The 21826-nt window shown below is 41.8% G+C and overlaps 1 protein-coding gene across 1 annotated transcript in view; it reads left to right on the top strand.

Annotated features, from left to right (window-relative positions):
* WWC3 (WWC family member 3) overlaps positions 1-21826 on the top strand; it is a 274579-nt gene that overhangs the window by 216225 nt on the left and 36528 nt on the right. Inside the window, exons 10-11 of the mRNA XM_077480846.1 lie at positions 13741-13830; positions 18174-18739. Of these exons, the coding sequence (XP_077336972.1) occupies positions 13741-13830; positions 18174-18739 (656 nt within the window). The remainder of the gene's footprint in view (positions 1-13740; positions 13831-18173; positions 18740-21826) is intronic.

Raw genomic sequence — 21826 nt, forward strand, 5'->3', positions numbered from 1 at the left:
TGCGAAAGAGTGGATAGGTGCAGGGAATGTAAAAACTCCCTATGGCGGTCTTCAGGCCAGCCAGGGACTGCCTTATATAATTTCTCATAGAAGGATATTAATTCATCCAAAATTAGCTCGGGAGTAGAAATCACCTGAACATCCAAACCACAGATTTCTGACACCACTGTCTGCATTTTAGAGTGCAACTCTAAAACTAAATTCGCTAGAAGTTTGCTATTTTTGTCTCCGGACTCAAAGATCCTCCCCGCCAGAGATTTTAAATCCAGATGTGTGGCCGAGGCAAGATGTAGAGACAATGCTCTTCTTGCCTCGGCTACCTGGCTGAAGTGATCTAAAGTCGGGGAGCCAGTAAAAGCCTCTGCTGCCTTCGTCTCTCCCTCCTCAAGTGCCTGGACCCGACAGGACATCTCAGAATGAACCACTTTGATAGCTGAAATGTATTCTTCCCTGGTGTTAGCCTTAAAGGCATCCCAGACTACCTGTGCTGAGTCCTCATTGATCTCCCAGTATTGTAGTTTAGGAGAGATCTCCTCCCCCACCCTCGAGTCCTATAACCATTTGGGTGCTAAACGCCAACAGTCTCGACTCTAGAGACACGCGATCACAGAGGCCGCAGGAAAGTACAAGACCCCCCTCACCACTGCCAGGGTACAGGTGTTACCACAGACCAGATCGATTCTGGAGTCTGATTTATGAGTTATGTAGTGAAAGGAGTAAGCCCTAGTGTTTTGGTGCTTCCATCTCCAGATTTCAGTGTAATTCAGTACTTGTGCCCATTGAAGTAGGTCTGGTGAAAACACCCTATTTGGAATGGACAAATACAGGCCCTGTTCAGGTTTAAAGTAGTTGTAAAAGCTAAAGGTTTTTTTTTTACTTTAATGCATTCTCTGCATTAAGGAAAGAAAACCTTAGTCCCCCCCCCCCCACCCCCCAAATACTTACATGAGCCCGATCTCAGTCCACTGCTGTACTCTAGAACATCAACACTGCTCTTTCTCTCCATCCTCATTGGAACCATTGGCTCTTGCTGCTGTCAATCAATTACAGAAGCTAAGGCCATTAAGCAGGCACCACCCGAATTTTGATTCATGTATGGGCAATGTGGTTGAAAAAAGTTGATTTACTGATTGATTTCTTTTCAACCAGCTTGTTGGAAAATCTCTGCACGCAGGTCTGTAGACTTCAGAGCTGTATTCTGACAGCTGGTTGGATATATGAAAATTATTCATCTATGGCCAGCTTTAGGAAATGCAATAAGTGTACTTTGTATCTCAAACAGATAAGATAACCCCTTTATAAACAAAACCCCCATTTCTTAGTAAAGATAGCTATAAATGAATCGAAATGTAGCCCATTCAGCAGGGACTGCCTGAATTTTGATCCATGTATGGGCACCCTGGTTATAAATGTACAGAAATTGATCTACTGTTGGATTTTTCCGGGTCAATTAGTACCGAGGGCTATATACGGCAGTACTGATCAATGTGTTCTTAATGCGGAGTGATTTCCCCATCCACCTCAAATGTGTGTATTGGGGAATATAATATATATTTTTTTCTTTCAACCTGATAGTTGAACAAAAAAAATGATTACGGTATGGACTGCCTAAATAGAGTTACATTTATTGTGTTATTGTTTGTGTAACTGGCATTCACACAAACAGATTTGAAATTCATGTCTTGGGTGTAATCAGTACTCTTCGTCTGTATTTTATTGCTTAGTAGGCCTGAACTAGGAAAAAAAATCACGTCCTGTCATGTTCATCTTAAGTCAGCTATACATGGATGGAAATTTGGCTGGTTCAGCAGGCATCAGACAAGTTTCGATCCATGTATGGGCACTGTGGTTGATCAGATTCTGTACAACTGCCCTGTTGGATTTTCCCTGCTCCATTAGCACCACAGGCAATAGCCTGCAACACTAATTGGTGTATTTTGATGGTGGGGAAGTCCTCCTACTGTCAGAATGCATTAGCTCAGAGGGGAGGATTTTCCCATCCACATCAAGTGTGCGGTTGGAGAAATTGAGTCAATTTTTTTCCTTCAACCCACTGGTTGCCTAAGTTCTGTTTTATTACATATGAATGGTCATGTCCTGCCCTTTTACACTGAGGGGCATGTGTCTTGCGCCTTCACACTGAAATGCATCTGCCCTGCCCTTGCCCCAACACTGTAGTACTGAAATCCTGCCCTTTTCCATTCTAGTGTTCAGGCATTGCCATTTCGCTCTGTATTGCTTATGTTCTGCCCCTTAATGTTATAGTGCTCAAGTCCTGTCCTTTCACACAAAGGCCTCTTTCACACAGACTGTCCGTTCAGGTCCGCCTGTCAGTTTTTTAGGCGGACCTGAACAGATGCTCCATAGACCTCTATGGAGCGTCATCTGTCAGCGGTGACATGTCCGCTGACATGTGACCCACTCCGATCCAAAAAAGTGTGACGGAGGAAAAACCTACTTTTCCATCCGTCATCGGATCGGGTGACGATGGATTACGGTCCATCCTCATCCGATCCCCCATAGGGGAGAGCGGCACTCTGACAGGTCTGTCCCTGCGCAGTATGCAGATACAGACCTGTCATCTGCCTGCTCAGCAGGGATCGGCAGAGCGATCCCCCGCTGAGCAGAGTGGGCTCCGTACACGGACACATCCGTGAGAAGGAGCCCTTAGATGCTTAAATCCTGCTCTTTCACATTAAGGTGCTCTTGTGTTTCCCTTTCACACTGAGGTTCTCAAGTCCTTCTGTTTCATGCTGAGTTGCTTATATCCTGCCCTTTCACACTGAGATGCTCATGTACTGCCTCTTCATACTGGGGTGCTTATCCTGCCCTTTCACACTGAGTTGCTCATATCGTACCTTTCACAAGGAGGTGCTTATGTCCTGCCTCTTCATACTGAATTGCTCATATGGTACCTTTCACACTGATGTTCTCATATCGTACCTTTCAACTGAGGTGCTCAAAGCCTGTTTCTCTATGGCCCTTTCACACTGATGCGTTCTCATTGACTTACAATGAAAGGGGCTTTTTGGGTGTGCTTTTGAAAAATTGCACCAAAGAAGTGCAGTGCACATGCAGTGTGAACATTTACATAGGATTTAATGGAGAATGGTTTTATTGAACTTTTGTCACCCTGGAAAAGCGAAGCAAAAGCACACAAGTGTTAAAGGGGCCTTACACTTATGTGCTTATGCCCTACCCTTTAACACTATAGTTCTCATGTCCTGCTCTTTCACAATGTATTGCTTATGTCCTGTCCTTTCCATGTCTACTCCTTCACACTAAAGTGCTTGTGTCCTGCCATTTCACACTGAGGTACTCATATCCAGCTTTTTTACACTGAGGTGGTCATGTCCTGCCTGTTTACTCTAGGGTGCTCATATCCTGCCTTTTCACACAGTAGTGCTGATGTCCTGCTTTTCTACTCTTAGGTGCTCATCTCCTTCACCTTCACACTAAGATGCTCATTTCAGCCCTTTCTATGTCTACCCCTTTACACTGAGGTGCTCTTGCCCTACCCTTTAACACTGAAATGCTCGTACTGCCATTCCTTACTGAGGTTATCATATTCTGTTCTTTCATATTAATGTGCTCATATGGCGCCCCTTCAAACAGAGGTCCCTTTGTCCTGCCTTTTCACACTGAGGTGCTCTTGTCCTACCCTTTCACACTGTAGTGTTCATCTCCTACCCTTTCACACTGTAGTGCTCATCTCCTGTCCATTCGCACTGTAGTGCTCATCTCCTGCCCTTTCACACTGTAGTGCTCAATATCCTGCCCTTTCACACTGTAGTTCTCATCTCCTGCCCTTTCACACTGTAGTGCTCATCTCCTGCCCTTTCATACTGTAGTGTTCATCTCCTATCCATTCACACTGTAGTGCTCATCTCCTGCCCTTTCACACTGTAGTGTTCATCTCCTACCCTTTCACACTGTAGTGTTCATCTCCTATCCATTCACACTGTAGTGCTCATCTACTGCCCTTTCACATTGTAGTGCTCATCTCCTGTCCATTCACACTGTAGTGTTCATCTCCTGTCCATTCACACTGTAGTGCTCATGTCCTGCTCTTTCACACTGTAGTGCTCATCTCCTGTCCATTCACACTGTAGTGCTCATGTCCTCCCTTTCACACTGTAGTGCTCATGTCCTGCCCTTTCACACTGTAGTGCTCATCTCCTGTCCTTTCACACTGTTGTGCTCATCTCCTGCCCTTTCACACTGTAGTGCTCATCTCCTGTCCTTTCACACTGTAGTGCTCATCTCCTGCCCTTTCACACTAGAAAAAAAGTACATTTTTCAAATTGAGAAATTAAAGTCATCCGTTGAAGGTCTGCAGGTTTGTGGTCTTTCTCGAAGTGAAAATGTGTTATGCACAAAGGGATATTCACAGCCTAAGCTTTCATTTGACAAATGAATGATAAATACCTCATAACAAATATGAACTACAGTTGAGCTTCTTAACTAATACTGAAATGTGTCCTATGGAGACTACTGCATCGGCTTTAAAGCTGTAGGTGATTTACCTTGAGGGATGGAGTTAGAAAACAGCTAGTTTAGAACAAATTGTTTTCTGGATGTTTTCTGTGAAACTGAGGGATTGGCAGTGCTCAGCGGATCACATAATGCATCATATGTATTCCAGCAGGGTGATCCAAAACAGTCTGTTGCTAGGCTGACCCCCCTTATGCCTTTCTGGGTAGCCAGGGAGGTCAGTCATCTCTTCCTTCTCGCCATGTCCCGAAAAAAAAAGTGCATCATCTCCCCCTGGGGCACATACAAACCTTGGATGTGTTACCCTAAGAGAAATTCAATAGACTGCTAAAGACTGTACTACAGAACAAAAGACATTTACATTGCTAATCCTGCTTTTTTTCTTCTGCAGTGCTGTAGTAACGTGCCTAAGAAGCAATTAACAAAGTGGGAGGATTATTAAAAGAACAAATTATATGTATATGAGTAAAGATTTAAAAGTAACCCATTTGAAATTTAAAGTACAAACAAAAATGGTAAACTTCATAATACAGTATTTAAAAATCCTTTTTAAGTGTACATAGTATGTTTATTTCTTATAGCCCAGTATAGTTGCAATCGATCATAAAACATATATTATTATGTTAGTAGTTTAGGAATTGCTAATTTTGTCGATCTGAGGGATGCTTTCCAATTGGACACACTTTCATTTTGTGGTTACTGTTATGTTTCACTTTATCACATATCCCAGAAATAAGAGGATTATTATTTATCACATAACTGTGGTTATACTGTCTCGTTAGGTCCCAAGCCCTACTCCATAGAAGCCGTGGTTTCCACACACTGCACTGATGATGGCCCCACAACCCCTAAACTGTTGTATGCAGTTTGGAATAACCGACTCTGTAATATTATGTGTTATGTTTGCACTATACACTAGTCGGGTTCTTGATGTGAATCTGGAATCCACTTAGAATGTGTGGATTGGCAAATCGGTTAAGTTTTTTTTCAGTATGAAAAAACTGAACCATGTATATGGCCAGGTATGATTGTTAAATGTGCCTGAGTTTAAATCCCCCCACCAAGAGCCTTTCTGCATTAAATTTTACCTTTGCCCTGTGCTGGGTTTCCTGTATCTGCCCCAGTTTCCACCCCCAGTGCAAAAAAACATACTGGTAGGTACAGTAAATGGCTTCCACCCAAGCTAGCTTAAAATGTATGTGTAAGTCAGCTAGAGGTAATTTGATTATAAACTGTTTTTGGGGGGGCAGGGATGTATTTGGATTAATCTTTATAGGCTGTACTGCATTATATTTCAGCACTATAATACATATGGGCTTTTGAGGGTTTTGTAGACTGTGGCTTTCTTCCTTGCTTGCTTACTATTGTTTTTCTCCTTAGTAGTTACATTTATTGTGATGTGTATGAGGTTAGTCAAAAACATGGTGCCGTGGTGTGATGGTAAATACTGTATGTACAATGTTTCCAGTCTCAAGCTGGCTGTTGCTGCAGCACCCGCTATCCTTAAGCCCATTCCAGGAAGGTATGCAATGGGAATATTGACTTTGATTTGTGTACAGCCCTATCTCCAGCAAGGAGAACAGTGTCACAGAAGTGACATTGCCAAATTTCATTCAAATCTCTTGAGACTAAGGCTGGGTACACATGTATCGAAATTTCCATCTGTGGGTAGCCCTCACTTATACACAAAAGCCATTTGTGCGATTGAGCATCTTGCAGAGGTGGTCAGTGTAATCTGCCAGTGGGGAGTACCTGATGTCAGAATACAATGTTCTGCGAGGAGGAGGATTCTTACATCCACATCGTTTGTGTGGATGCAGGAATCCGATCAATTTTTATTTTTTTGCATTCAGCCAGCAGGCTAAATGAAAAAAACACCCTAACCATGTATACTCTACCAAGCTTAAAGTGATGGTTTTGCACAGAGCAGCCCTGGTCCTCTTCTTCTGTGGTCCCCGTCTGCGCTCATGGCCCCTCCTTTTCATTAAGTGCCCCCATGGAAAGCCGCTTTCCATGGGGGCACCCGTGTGGAGTCCCGCTGCTGTGTCCATTGACACAGACAGCGGTACTCGGCCCTCCCCCTCGCTCCTGTGTCACAGCTTTTGATTGACAGCAGTGGCAGCCAATGGCTCCCACTGCTAACAATTTATCCAATAAAGCGAGAGACACTGGCTGCAGCAGATCGGGCTCAGGTAAGAAAAAGGTGAGGGAGGGGGGGGGGGGGGTCTGGGAGGAGCTGCAGCACAGAAGGTTTTTTACCTTAATGCATAGAATGCATTAATGTGAAAAATCTTAAGTCTTTAGAACCACTTTAACAGTCACAGACATCAATGCCGCTCACACAGCAGACATGCAGCCATTAGGCTCAAGGTAGAGGAGTGCCTCGACACAGGAAGAAAACACTGCTACAGTATGTAACACTGCTACAAAGCAAAAGTTACTGTATATTTCGATTCACGCTAATGCGTTTTTTGACGCATTTTGCAGAAATGCAGGGACATTTTTTAACATGGGTTCCTATGTTTACATGCATTTTGTGCCTCTGCGTTTTTGGAAAGGGTCGGAGACTTTCTTAATGCAAATGCAAAGTTTTGCATGTAATAGACTTCAGTGGACCCTAAATCAAAATGCAAGTACCACGTTTTTACAGTGATTTTGATGCGATTTTGCCGCCATTTGTGTTTTTTTTTTTTTTATCGCTCTACATTCACTGTATATATCTGGTTGCTAAGGAGGGGGCTGGGAAGCCGGCCATCGTGTCCTTAACAACAATGAGTCATCAGCTGTAAGCGGCCTTCCCAGCTGAATGTGAAATTGTGGAAAAAACAGCGTGGGTTCCGCCCCAGGTCCATACCAGTCTCTTGGGTCCAGTATGGATTCGGAGGGCTCCCCCCCCCCCATGTCAATTATTTTTTTTTTAAATGGTGTGGGCCCCCCCCCCCCCACATCCATACTAGGCTGTATGCCCCCTTGTAATGTCACCGCCTGGGGCGAGAGGCGTCCCTGACATCACACAGGGGTTGGGTCTCCGGATGACGCCATGCCCCCATCGTTGTGCTAATATCTGCGTGGACAGATCAGGACCCAGCATCAGAGGAGGGTCATCGGGGGCAGAGGAAGAAGAACTCCAGACAAAAAAGACAGGAGAAAGAAGGAGAGCGGAAGTAGAAGTGGAAGAAGGAGAAGCCCGGAGGAGGAATATGTGGAAGAAGATGGAGGAAGACCGGAGGAAGAAGCAGGAAAGAAGATATTTTTAATAAAAGACTTGTCAAAAACTGTCTACTGTATTTTTTAACACTACACTACTTTTTTTGGTGAATGGGTAGGGGTACAATGTACCCCATACTCATTCACTTAGAGGGAGGCCGGGATCTGGGGGCCCTTGTTAAAGGGGGGCTTCCAGATTCCGATAAGCCCCCGCAGACCCCATCAACCACCTGGCAAGAGTTATCGGGAAGAAGCCCTTGTCCCCATCAGAAGCCCTTGTCCCCGCCCCAAAGCACTCACCCCCCCCCATGTTAATGGTATGCGGCCTGGTATTGTTGGGGGGGGGGGGCGCTCGCTTGTCCGCTCCCATTCCTGACCTGCTGGGCTGCATGCTCTGGATAAGGGTCTGGTATGGATTTTGGGGGGACCCCACACCATTTAAAAAAAAAATTAAAAGTTGGGTCTGGTATGGACCTGGGGAGGACCCTGGCCTCGCTGTTTTTTTTTCACGTTTTTTTTTAGCCGGCAATTTTATTTTTTTCGTTCAGCAGGGAAGCCCGCTGACAGCTGATGACTCATCAATTGTTAAGGACGCAGCAGCTGGCTTCCTCACCCCCTCCTTAGCAACCAGCTATATACAGTGTAAAGAAAAAACGCAAACCGCTGCAAAGTCGTGTGTCCAAAAATGCAGCAAGAACCGCAAAAAGCACTGCAGAAACGCTCAAAAGCAACATGCATAGATATAAATCAAGCTTTACAGGATACTGCTTAGGCACAATTTACAATTCTAGATGTTCCCTAAAAGACAGTAGATTTTCAATTTTTAGGTTAAGGTCTATTTTAACATTTATTAAAATAAAAATGTGTGGCATTTTTCTTTCACTATTAGCATCACAGAATATGATACTGGTATTTCAGGAAGATAAATATTTTCTGTAGAATGTTATACTGTTTGTACAAGTCATTTGTATAGAGATTAACATTCCACATTTCTAAACAAAAAAGAAGCCAACAAAAAGTTCCCTGTCATTGCAAACTGTCCGGGTTTTTTTTTTTGAAAATTAAACTTTATTAATTAATTTTTTTACTAAACAAATTTTGCTATATTATCCTCTGCTTAAGTGCCTTTGATAGTTCTGTTATGTAAAACTATGTTGGCTATGCATGATTATTTGGGCTCTCGCTCACAGGCACCTAAACCCATTCAACATAAATTCCAACACCTCCTCCCCTCCTTCCTGCCCAGAAAGCCTCAGTGCTGCATACAGCCTCTAATGCCTTGTACACACGGTCGGACATTCCGACATCAAAATCCATCTGATTTTTTCAGACGGATTTTGTGCCAAACTTGTCTTGCGTACACACGGTCGGACAAAGTTGTCGGAAAATCTGATCGTTCGGAACGTGGTGACGTTCATTGCGTAAGATGGGACTACGTAGTGGCTAGTAGCCAATAGCTTTGGTCTCATAATTTAATCTGAGCAAGCCTGGCAATTCTCTACAAACAATTGGAAAAAGTTAGATCGTATTTTGTTGTTGAAAAATTTTAGATCCAGCTCTCAAACTTTTTGGTTTCCGACGGAAAAGGTCCGATCGGATTATGTTGTCTGAAAATCCGATCGGACCTTTTCCCTCTGAAAATCGTGTGTATAGGGCATTATTGATATGAAGAAAAGATGCGAGAAATAAGCTGGGTTCAGGGCACATAGCAGACAGGAAAAAATGGTATACAAACCCGGGGTTTTTACTAGGGATGCAAAGGATCGGCACCGATCCGCGATCCGAAGGGGTCACCCCACTTGGATCGGCACGCTCCGCGGTCTTGGCCTTAGGAAAGGCCGTGGCTTCGGGCCTAGTTCCAGAGCGGCGGCCATCTTGGTGCACCCGTCGGCGTTTACAATGTGATCGCTCCGTCAAATGACGGAGCGATCACCTGTAAACAAACCAATCATGATGATGCCGGTTCCTCTCTCCCCTCTCTGTACTGATCTGTACAGTGGAGGCGAGAAATCGGATGGCAGCAGCGCTGTGGGCTGCATCTGTAGAGCCCACAGCGCTGCTCTGTGACAAGTGCAGTCACAGCCATCCCAGCAATACCCTGCCAATGCTCTGCAATACATACTCTGCAATACATACCCTGCCAATACTCTGCAATACATACCGTGCCAATACTCTGCAATACATACCCTGCCAATACTCTGCAATACATACCCTGCCAATACTCTGCAATACTTACCCTGCCAATACTCTGCAATACTTACCCTGACAATACTCTGCAATACTTACCCTGCCAATACTCTGCAATACGTACCCTGCCAATACTTACTCTGCAATACCCTGCCAATACTTACTCTGCAATACTTACCTTGCCAATACTTACTCTGCAATACTTACCCTGCCAATACTCTGCAATACTTACCCTGCCAATACTCTGCAATATTTACCCTGCCAATACTCTACAATACCCAGCAATAATCTGCAATACCCTGCCAATACTCTGCAATACCCTGCCAATACTTATCTGCCAACATTCTGCAATACCCTGCCAATACCCTGTCAATACTCTGCAATACCCTGCCAATACTCTGCAATACCCTGCCAATACTTATCCTGCCAATACTTACTCTGCCAATACCCAGCCATACCCATCCATGCTCAGCCAATATTACCTTGGGGGAGATGACGTGGATATTACAGTAGGGGAGATGTATATTACTGTGGGGGAGATGTATATTGCAGTTGGGACTATACGGTGGTGGCATTTTCACAGGTTTTTGCAAATTCAATTATTATTTGCTGAACCGAAAAATGATCCGATCCGTGACTCTGATCCGAGGAATGATCCGGTCTGTAAATTTTTTGAACCGATGCACCCCTAGTTTTTACACAAGAAGTTAGACACAGAATAGAAGTAATATGCGGAAAAACAGGAGCATGGAGGAACTAGGAAGTTGCTCAGGTAACATGGGCTGCACTGAGCATTTCTATATATAGAAACGCCGACTGGGAGGTGGACCGGAAAGTGATAGAAGGGAAAGGGATATAAATTCACAGTAGAGCAGACAATGTCACAGGTGAGTGGAACCAGAGGACCAGCAAAACCACTGCGGCAAGGAGGTAAAAATTTCACGAGCAGGAAACTGCAGGTTAAAGTGTGACAATGTATACTGTACGGATGTATCCAAAAAATAGAACATTTTCAATTTTTTGCATATGCGTATATTCCGTATACCCAGAGTACAACTGCAAACAGCCATTCTTGTCTGCTGAAAGCTGTACACAGTCCGAGGGTCAAGTCGGGGGAACACTGTAATGTACATTTAATTTCAGCCCTGGAAGATTTTACCCCATTTCTGACCAGAGCACTTTTTGCTCTACGGCAATGTGTCGCTTTAACTGACAATTGCGCGGTCGTGCAACATTGCAACCAAACAAGATTGACATCCTTTTTTTCCCACAAATAGGTCTTTCTTTTGGTAGTATTTGATCGCAGTTTTTATTTTTTGCGCTGTAAACAAAAAAAGCGTTAATTTTGAAAAAAACTCAATATTTTTTACTTTTTGCTATAATAAATATCCCTCAAAAATATATAAAAAAATATTTTTTTCCTCAGTTTAGGCCGATATGTATTCTTCTACATATTTTTGATAAAAAAATAGCAATAAGCATATATAGATTGGTTTGCGCAAAAGTTATAACATCTACAAAATAGGGGATAGTTTTCTGGGATTTTTATTATTAATTTATTTTTACTAGTAATCTGCAATTTTTATCGGGACTGCGACATTATGGTGGACACGTCGGACAGTTTTGACACATTTTTGGGACCATTGGCTATGAAAATGCAATGATTACTGTAAAAATGTCACTGACAGTGAAGGGGTTAACACTAGGGGGCGATCAAGGGGTTAATGTGTTCCCTATTCTGTGTTCTTGCTGAAGGGAGGAGGGGTCTGTGCAGGGAAGATGACAGATCACAGTTCATACTCTGTATGAACAGACGATCTGTCTGTTCTCCCCTCAGAGAACCGGAAACTGTGTGTTCATACACACAGATCCCGCTTCTCGTGTGCCCCGAGCGATCGCGGGAGCCTGGCGGTGATTGCGACCGCTGGGCACTTGCATCTGTGTACCAACGTAACATGGTGTCGATTCTCACAGCCGAGTCATGTTGCCGCAGTGCAACTGTGGTGGCTGGTCGGCAAGCAGTTAATGGGCTCAGGCACCCATGTGCAAAAACCCTAACTCATGGAACATTTTATATTTTAGTACAACAAAGAGTTGCATGGAAAAATAACTCCATGCTACATTGTAATAATCACATTGTAGTAGGAAATTTAAAAAATGAACTAGGAGAAGGGATTAGAGATAGCGGTGCCCAAAGAAATACAGACTAGTTACTTGTATTCTCCATGTAGCTTATCTTTTCCCCATTACTGACTTACCATGGCCTGTTCCACACTATTTGGAGAATTCAGTAAAGCATTTGTGACAGTTTCGGTACCAGTACTGACATGTGGGACAAATTGGGCTAATTCTTACTACCACCAGTTTGGCATTATGACAGCAACGGATTCCTAAAGAACTACCGCCAATTTACAGATTCGTAAAATGGAGGAAGTTGAGACCAACTCTAAACTAACGTATACAGAGATGCCAATGCTCATAGTTGGGCATTTAGTGCTGGAAAGCTGTAATTAATGTGATGGCTTCTGACACACAGTCTCTCTTGGCCAGTGATTTCCTGCAACTTATGACTCATCCCTGGCTTTATTCAACTGGCATCTGAGAGAAGCCCTGTCCAGAAGCTGAATGTGCACAAAGGGACAGGGGAGCTGCACCGAGGACAGATCACGTGGTAGCAATACTGTGGCCTCAGTGCCCCCACTTCCTAAGACAGATGTATGAATCTGTTCCTGAGGAAATTCTAAAGAGTATCCATGCTGCTTTTATGAATTCTCCCCTCTGATGCTATGTGGAGATGGTCATCTTGGGAGAGGAGCAGAGCTTTTCTTCTTCATATCAGAGCTGCTTCCTTGATGGCTGGTGATATGCGTGGGTGTGCATTGCCAATTCCCCCTGTATCCTGCCCCCCGCCCTGAAGTGCTGCTGGCTTCCCTCCTTTCCTTTCCTCTCCCTCGGCTGCTGCAGGGGATGTTTCAGGATGGAGAGTGGGGGAAGGGACTTGTAAATAGTTTCTTTTCTAAATGAACACAGTAAACACACTTGCTCAATGTGTCCATCCACAACGGAAGCATAGTAAACTGTTTACTATGTGTTTACCCAACTGTGTTTACTATGCTTCAGTTCGTGAATAAACAGGAAGCCACTCAGCCCAGAGCACTTCCCATGAATTCACTGCCATGTGAAGCTGAGGATGCAGAGAAAGGCGTGCGTGTTTGAGCTTTGGGGTACACACCCTAATGCAGTAGGCTGCGCACACCGATGGTGATATGATAATATTATAATCAAGTAGTAGAAAAAAGGAAACACAGATCCACGGAATCATTGAAGTTTGGGGGAGGTCCTTACACTGCAGGTCCTCAGGTACAGTTTCCATTACAACAATAGCACATTAATGAAATCACCAAATCTGTTGTGACTAGCAATCTGAGGCTACATTGATTTAGGTAATCTCAAACAGATATACAGCTATTAGTCCGTAGAACATGGGTGCCTAGGCACAGGAAGTGCATCTGTGGATGGTCTCTATAAAATATCAAATCTTTACTTTTTAAGTTCATGTCCACTTACTAAAGTCTTTGGTGCTAATGCCTTGTGATAATAACAGCTTGCACTTGTAATACTTCCACTGGGAATTTCTGAATTCAGAAATGAAATTGTAGATTGTTATAGATCATTACTGATTTGTAAATTTATCAAAACTTCTCAAGGGAAGCAGTTGTGATGTGCAAATTTGTACTGAATTCAAATTGGATCTTGTGGTGAACATGTAATGTACGAAAGTTTTGTGCTTATATTTAGCAGTCAGTAAACTAAATATAACACCGTAACTTAATTACTATAATTTTTTTGAAGGTTACTTCTACAAGAGAAAAGAAACTGCCTTTTAAAGCATCTCGAGGAAGCTACTCGATTGACTTCATACCTCCACACTCAAATAAAAAGGTTTGTTGTACTCACAGCCATATTTGTTCCCAAATCAAATTTCCTTAGCCATGTAACTTTATATAGCAGAAGAAAGGGTTAAACAAAAAGTTTATAAAAGTGAAATTGCTGGTGTTGATGAGAAATGATTTCTAATCACAAAAATGTAATAAATTGCAGTTTACAAGTGGCTATATTAGTTCTTTTTTTTAGGCTAAGTATATTTTCAGCAAGTACAGGAAACACCTGTTGATCTAGCTAGAAATGCAGTGTCACTTCTTGTAAGCTGAACGTAAAGCAGCATTAAACCCAAAAGAACACATTTATTATATTGCAGCTTACCAATTATTAGATGTAATGGCTGCATTGTTTTTGTTTGTTTTTTTTGTTTTTTTATAGTCTTTTTTTATTTGGTGATCCAGCCAGTAGGTCTGTTGTTTTTCAACAGAAAAGCTCTTGCATTTACAGGGATGAAACAAACCATCTACCACTAACATGAGTGCTTACAATGATCAGCTTTTATTTATTTAAAACCTTTATCCCAAAAAGAAAAAAACTGTTTGCTGTAACTGATTATAAAGTGCTTTCTGGAGTTCAGCTTCAGTTTGTTAGTGTACCTAAATCTCCTAATACTTCTAAAAGTCCCCCCACCCCCACCCTGACTTACAATGCTGCTGCCCAAAGGTGCCCCCTGAGATCCTTCATCCAGAGTTGGGGGCACTTTCATACAGGAGGTGTATTACTGGCCAGATCACAAAAGCAAAAACAAATGCATCCAAATGTATCCACCACATCTAATGATTGGTAAGCTGCAATATAGAAAATCTTTGGTTTGGAGTTTAATACCACTTTAAACCCAAATACTGATACTGGTAACAGTGCAGGTACTAAGCATTTGCACGAGTATCAGTACTTGTGCAAATGCTCCAATACCTGAAACCAATACTTTCAGGCTTGGGTCTTTCAGCTGTCAGTGGGATTCCCCCACTGACAGCTGAAATGTAAAAAAAAAAACTGCAATTATCAACTGCTAAGGAGCAGGCCACCGCATCCTTAACAACTATGACTCATTCAGCTGTCAGTGGGGTTCCCCTGTTGACAGCTGAACTGTAAACCAAGTCCTGGAAATTGGAGCTGTCAAAAGAAAAAAGCAGCCCAGTGTTCTGTCAAAATGGCCAACTTGTCAAAAACTCCTACTTAACTTCCAGTTTCTTTAAACCATCAGTAATTGGAGATTTTGACGGAGTTTAAACACAACACCGGCAAATGAATGCAGTCCGTTGCACGTTATTATGAGCAGAGATTCTTTCTCCGCACCCATACCACCCAACAAAATGGCTGCCTCCTAGGCGGCAAAAACGTTGTCCTCGTTAGCCGCTGTGCTGTCAAAACAGCTAAATCTTCCTGTACCAGACTGTATTTGGTTGTCGGTGTTTGTCCAAACAGCAGTTCGTCAAAATCTTCAATTACTGATGGTTTAAAGAAACTGGAAGTGATGTGGTTGGAGTTTCAGTTGGCTAATTTGACAGAACACTGGCAATGTTTATCAACAACAATGCTCAGCTGCTGAAACTGAAAGGTAAAAAGAAACATTGTTTCTTTTTGTAACTTTGTTTCTTCATCTACAGATCAAACAGATAAACTTCGATTTGCAGATGAACTCAGTTTAAAGCAAAATTTTTTATTAAATGTTCCTCTGTATTAACCCATTATTAACCCTTATTTTACTTTTATCAGCCTTAATTAACTCCCTTTTCCCCTTCTCCATTTACTTATTATTTTCCTGCTGATTTTTTTTTTGTTCACTTCTATTTTATAAATTATTCATAATTAAAACTTTTTTTTTTTTTTTTGCTTTGTTCATTAATATTTTTACACCTTTAAAGCAAAGTTCTGACAGTTTTTTAAACTTTTAATCAATCCAAGGCCCATCCTCATTTCTATTTAAAATGGCAAATAGGTATTTTTTTTTAATACCTTTTTTTTCTTATTGTATGGAGCACTTCTGGCTCTGGCCACCTAGGCGATGGTGTAACCAGGCGATTTCCATGGACTCCTGGGTTATCAGCCTCATCTCTCCTAGCAGTCCATGGGAATCGCCAAATACCGAAATCTTGAGCAATTACCTTCCAGGATTTTCTTTGATTGACAGATTGCAATAGCAATGGGGTGGGAACTTCCGCTGACGTCGCCATTGCTATTACAACATGTCAGGATGAAAGAGCTCTGCGCAGTGGCATTACTGCACAGGCACAAGATCAAAGGGTGCATGCTGGGTAGCCAGCTGCACCGAATCTCGGAAACTAATACAAGAGGGCTTCAGATGCTCACAGCAGAGATAGACCCTGTCTGCTTTTGAGATCAGGTTTGTTTTAAACGATTTAAATAAAAGGACAACATTAATATTGTTATCTAAATGTTGCATTGGAATTGGACCTAATTACGGCAGAGTATTTAAAATATAATAATTAATTTAGGGACTGGAACTTCACTTTAACATATATTTACATGTTTCACATTGAAAAAAGTACAAAAAAAATGTATTTAATTTGTAAATAACTTTTCAATGCTTTATACCATTGCTGATGGCTGAAATGTAAACAAAACAGTTGTGGTAGTTATCGGTAATTGGTATCGGCAAGTACTAAAAAGAGTATCGTACTCACTCTCATTGTAAATTGGTATTGGTGCATCCCTATTTATAATCATGCTTGGGTGACAACAATGTCTTCCTCTATAGATACAATGGAGGACATAGTGTAAACACCCTAGGACAGAAACTGCATTCATTTCAGGATTACCAAGTGAAAATAAAGGAAAAAAAGTCTATAATACAAATGAATGCAACTACTCCAAAGCCTGGGTTTTAGCTAGCATTTTTTACATAGTGACATTGGTTCAACTTGGACCAGTGTAACTGTGCATATACCATACCTACGGGATCTGTCTAGAAGCTGGAAATCACTGCAGTAGACACTGCTACTCCAGTGATCTTCACTAGTTTCTGGGTAGCCGAGTGGCTTCTCTGGCACAGGTGCCATTCAGAGAATGCTGTGTATTATCGCAATGATTGCAAAGCATTCTCTGATTGGACAAGGTAGAAAGAGGGGAGGTGATGTTATGCTCTCCCTTTGGTCTAAACAGAGAATGCTTTTCACTAAGAAAATGAAAAGCATTCTCTAAATGGTACCCTTGCCGAGCAGCCAATCTCATGTTATCAGAAAGCAGCCCCTTGGCACAGGATCAGGAAGCTAGTGAAGATCACTTGAGTAGTTTTGTCTACCACAGTTTTTGCCAGCTTCTAGGGCAGTGGTCCCTAAACTGTGACCCGGGGGCAAGAGGCAGCACTTTACTTGCCTTTACCTGGCCCTTTGGACAAATTTCCTCCACCTGGCACCAACAGTGGAGGATCATTCCTCCCACTGACACTATTGATGGAGTATTATTCCTCCCACTCATACCAACAATGAGACACTATTCCTCCCACTAAAACCAATAATGGAGCATTGTTTACTCCCATTGACCCAGGGGCATTTTCTACTCCCACTGGCTACAGTCCGGAACCCCTAATGCCTGAAGAACAATAAACTGGCACTTTATTCCAAAGTATAAAGGCCCCTGTTTTAGAGGGATCACAGAGATATAGTATATGCATAATTACATTGGTCCAAGCTGGATGTAAACATGTGATACCTAGAATTTTTCTTTAAACAAACCAAGAGTCAGAATTGGGAACTAGAGTAACAGAGCCTGAAAGTCATTTTAACTTCATTACAGTTAAGTTAGTTGTATGAGTTGTGCTACTAAAGCTGAATTTCACTAAATAACGCAGCACTGTATTTTTTAGAGGTACTGTATTTTGCGTATGTACCTGAATTCCGCTCTGCATTGGACCTCAGCTTGGGAGAACAAAAAGTAGCACAAGTCATGCCCTGGCCCTCATATACCAAGTGGACCTCACTTTTTACTTGTTTTAATGTTGACCATAAAAATAAAGAAAATATATACAAAACTACTAGGCATTTCCATTAAAGCAAAAGCAATGTTTATTATTTTTATGCAGACCCTGAAATTGCAAGAAAAATATAGTGCACACAAAACTTTTTTTGTGGGTTTTTCAGTTTTCCCATCAAGTTGTCCACAGGAGGAAGGCAGGATCTGGCTGGGAATACCTATATTACACACTTAGTCATAGAAAAAAATTAATCTACAGTAGTTTCTAAAGAGAAATTCATTTGGGAAATGATTCAACTGAAATAATAAAAGAAAAATGTTTGTTTTGTTGTAAGCCCGATGGAACTATTTCATAGGTTTTTGCACAAGACTGTTCTTTTAACAAGTTTTTGTTTCTCTTTATGTTTTAGCTTATCTGCTAGCACTCTTACTATGTCATCTGGTAGCAGTCGTGGCTCATTGGCATCAAGTCGAGGATCTTTGACATCAAGTCGAGGGTCTCTGAGCTCCATAAGCTTTACAGACATTTATGGTCTTCCACATTATGAAAAGCCTGAACTGCTCTCTGAATTTTCTCAGCCTATGCGCTTTGATGTAGTTCCATTAGATACTCTTTTTAGAGATGGTCAATATTCTGAAACATCTGGGCTCCCCAACCTCAGTAAACAGAAAATGTCATTGGATACACCTCAGTCATTAGCTTCACTGTCATCACGATCTTCATTGTCTTCACTGTCCCCCCCAAGTTCCCCACTGGACACTCCTTTCCTGTCTGCTTCTCGTGATTCTCCACTTGCCCAAATGTCAGAAGGTCTGGAGGAAATAATGGGGGCTTTGGAAATTCTAAGAGGGCATAGTTCCTGTTTGGTGGATGAAGAGACCCAGGGACAATCTTCTCACATTCAAAGCTGTCACTCAGAAAGTAAAAGTCTCATAGAAAGTGAAGCTCCGTTTCCAAGTCTTCAGATGGGTGCAGGTATGACTTTAGTTATTGTCACAAGTATTATGTTTATTTGTTCTTGAAGAATGCAGCAGGAAAAAGGGATGGCCTTGCTTGGTCTACAGCTAATTAAAACAGGAAGTGACAACAGGACTGTCGCGGGCTAGGGAACTAAAATCTGTGATTTCCAGTAGTTGCCTTCAGAGATAAAACAAGTCAACAAGTGACTATCCACCCAGGAGGTGGGAGACTTTCTCCCAACAAGTAACCATTTACTCAACACTCAAGTAGCAGCTTAAAGTGTATCTAATGCCAAAACTTTCTTTTGTTTTGCATCGCATACTAGCCCATTATGTGGCACTTACTTGTAAAGGAATCCCGCGATGTCCCCGCTGTGCATGCGCCAATTACCATCGGCGCAGTGTATGTGAAATATCTCCTAAACAGTGCATGTAGTACATATAGATAAGCCTTATTATTACTATATGTAAAAATAGGTCAGGGAGGTTTACAACCACTTTAACTTCAGCTCTGCAATAGAAAACACTAAAGAAACGCCTGGTTTTGTTGGCATCCTGACCACAAATCTCTCTGCTTTAACTATATTTTGAATGCACAGATTTATGTTCTATATCATATACAGTATAACATAATAGATGCATATTTCCTTTGGACAAGAAGTTCATAAGGAAATTATTGGTGCAATATTAAAGAGGTTGTAAACATCCAAAAAAAACAGACCTGCAAGACAAAGGCATAATGAACTAGTATGCATCGCATACTAGTTCATTATGAAATACCTTAATACGATGCCCTGAATAGGTGTTGGCACAACGCTGACGGGGCCAACATCTTTCCCAGTTAGTTCCGGGTTTGCTGGCTCCAGTGCTGTGATTGGCTGGAACCGCAATGACACGCCGGTCACGGCACAGGCCCTGAAGAAACGGCGTGAGCGGGCCGAATTAGTGCGCATGCGCCTATGACGACGGCAGAGTATATAGTAAACGGTGTAAACGGTGCACAGTACCTACAGGTAAGCCTTATTATATACAATTAAAGGGGTAGACTTTACTTCCTCTTTAAGTGGTAATTTAGAGAGATGGGGGATGTTGCCCATACATCATTTAAGTCTGTTGTGACCTATTTTTGGGGTAATACCAGAGCCTAGGCAAAGAAAACTCTGTGCTGACTTTTGACTCGCTAGACTAGAGTAATAACCTTTGAATAAATGAAATGGGGAAAAACAGGGCAATGCTGCTAAAAGATCTGGATATATCTAGGAACTCCAGTGAAACAATTAATTATTGTACTGGATACAGTGATATTTACAGTTATATGTGACAGTAGTGCTATTGTTATTTTATCTGCACAGCCTATTCCTGTTATGTGAATTTAATGTGGAGAGTGCAGCAGTGCTGCATTCTATCAACGCTTTATTGTTAATACAGTCAAATCCTATGTTTATGCACCTGTTTTCTTTTCTGTATATATATATATATATATATATATATATATATATATATATATATATATATATATATACGCTTATCAGTTAGTTAAACATAATAATATTTTATTCATCTTTTTAAATTATGTGCATAATTACACTTATATTGTTTAACATGCCCACATTTATTTAGGGAGATAATATGATTTGAAGGAAGTAGGCTGCCACCTAGTGGTTGATAGTAGAAAATACTATATTTGTCAAAAGGAATTTGAATTTGTTTCGGTGAGCTATATATGGTATAGCGTCATTGCATGTCATTTATTAACTTATAGTGTTTTTTTATATTTTTGTTATATGGCTGTCAGTGGGAGAAATCCTTTAGTTGTGTGGAAAAGAGGAATAAGGGAGTTGTACCTTGTAGCGTTTGTTGCTTAATTTCACAAATAAATATTTCAATCAAAGCAGTTATTAAACCTCAAACCAAAAATTTTATATATTGTAGCTTACTAATCCTTAGATATGGTAACTGCATTTGTTTCATTTGTTTAGGTTTTTTGTCTCTGTTTTCACCTGGTGGTCTGTCAGTAAAACTCCTTCTGTAATAGAGTGCCCCCGCTTTGGATGGAGGAGCAACAGAGACACCTTTGGACATCAGCATTGTCAGCCTTGGGGGAAGGGAGTGTTAGATGTACTAGCAGATTTAAATAAACTAACACATTGAAGCCAGACTATAATAAGGCTTACCTGTAGGTACTGTGAATATCTCTTAAACTTGCACTGTTTAGGAGATATTCAGAGTGCATGCAGCGTACAGTGCTGGACCTTCAGAGCCAGTGGCGTAAACGGCGGCTCCCATGCGTATGTGCACTTGTGACATCATCGCGCCCCTGGCCACTCAAGTAGCCAAAGCCCACAAAGCCGGAAAGAGGACCAGGGGAAGACGGGAGCCCTCTCAGCGGTGACAGCGTGGCACTGGAGGGCTTTGTTTCGAGGTAAGTCTCTCATAATTTGCTAGTATGCGATACAGGAAATTTTTTACTGCGGTGTACTATCGATTTAAAAAGCAGACGCAGCAACAGTTTTATTGATATTTTTTAAACAAATAAAAACTGATCATTGTGAGCACCCTTGTTAGTGGTAAATGGTTTGTCTCAACCCTCTAGCTGCTAAATCTGAAGGACAACTGTTTCTGTTGAAATACAACAGACTTGCTGGTCAGATCACCAGGTGAAAATAGAGAAAAAAATAAAAGAAAGCCAAAAAAAAAAAACGTTTGCAGACGCCACATCTAAGAATTGGTAAGCTGCAAATATAATACATGTTTGCTATTGGGTTTATTACTACTTTAAATTCTATAAATTACACACCCTGTGCTTGTTTCCATGCTTGGATAAAATGTATAAAGCATGAGGTGTTCTGTCATACATTCACTTTGCTCTTGCAGAGTAGATGATGGGAGCCATATCACAGAAAATCAATGTGGTGCTAATTGATATACTGCTAGCAAATGGGAACCCTGAGGTATCTTAGGCTGGTGAAATGGGCATTCAGGGTGAAAATGCTTTCATAGACCTTCACTACCCATTGGGTACACAAGCAACTGAGCTCACCTGAGCATCATGTTTAATGGTATGAGAGGTGGAAGGAGGAGAAGGTGAACAGTGGGGTGAAAA

This window comes from Lithobates pipiens, unplaced genomic scaffold (assembly GCF_037356315.1).
Source record: "Lithobates pipiens isolate NorthernLeopardFrog02 unplaced genomic scaffold, aLitPip1_a1.2 Scaffold_16, whole genome shotgun sequence".
Taxonomy (NCBI): Eukaryota; Metazoa; Chordata; class Amphibia; order Anura; family Ranidae; genus Lithobates; species Lithobates pipiens.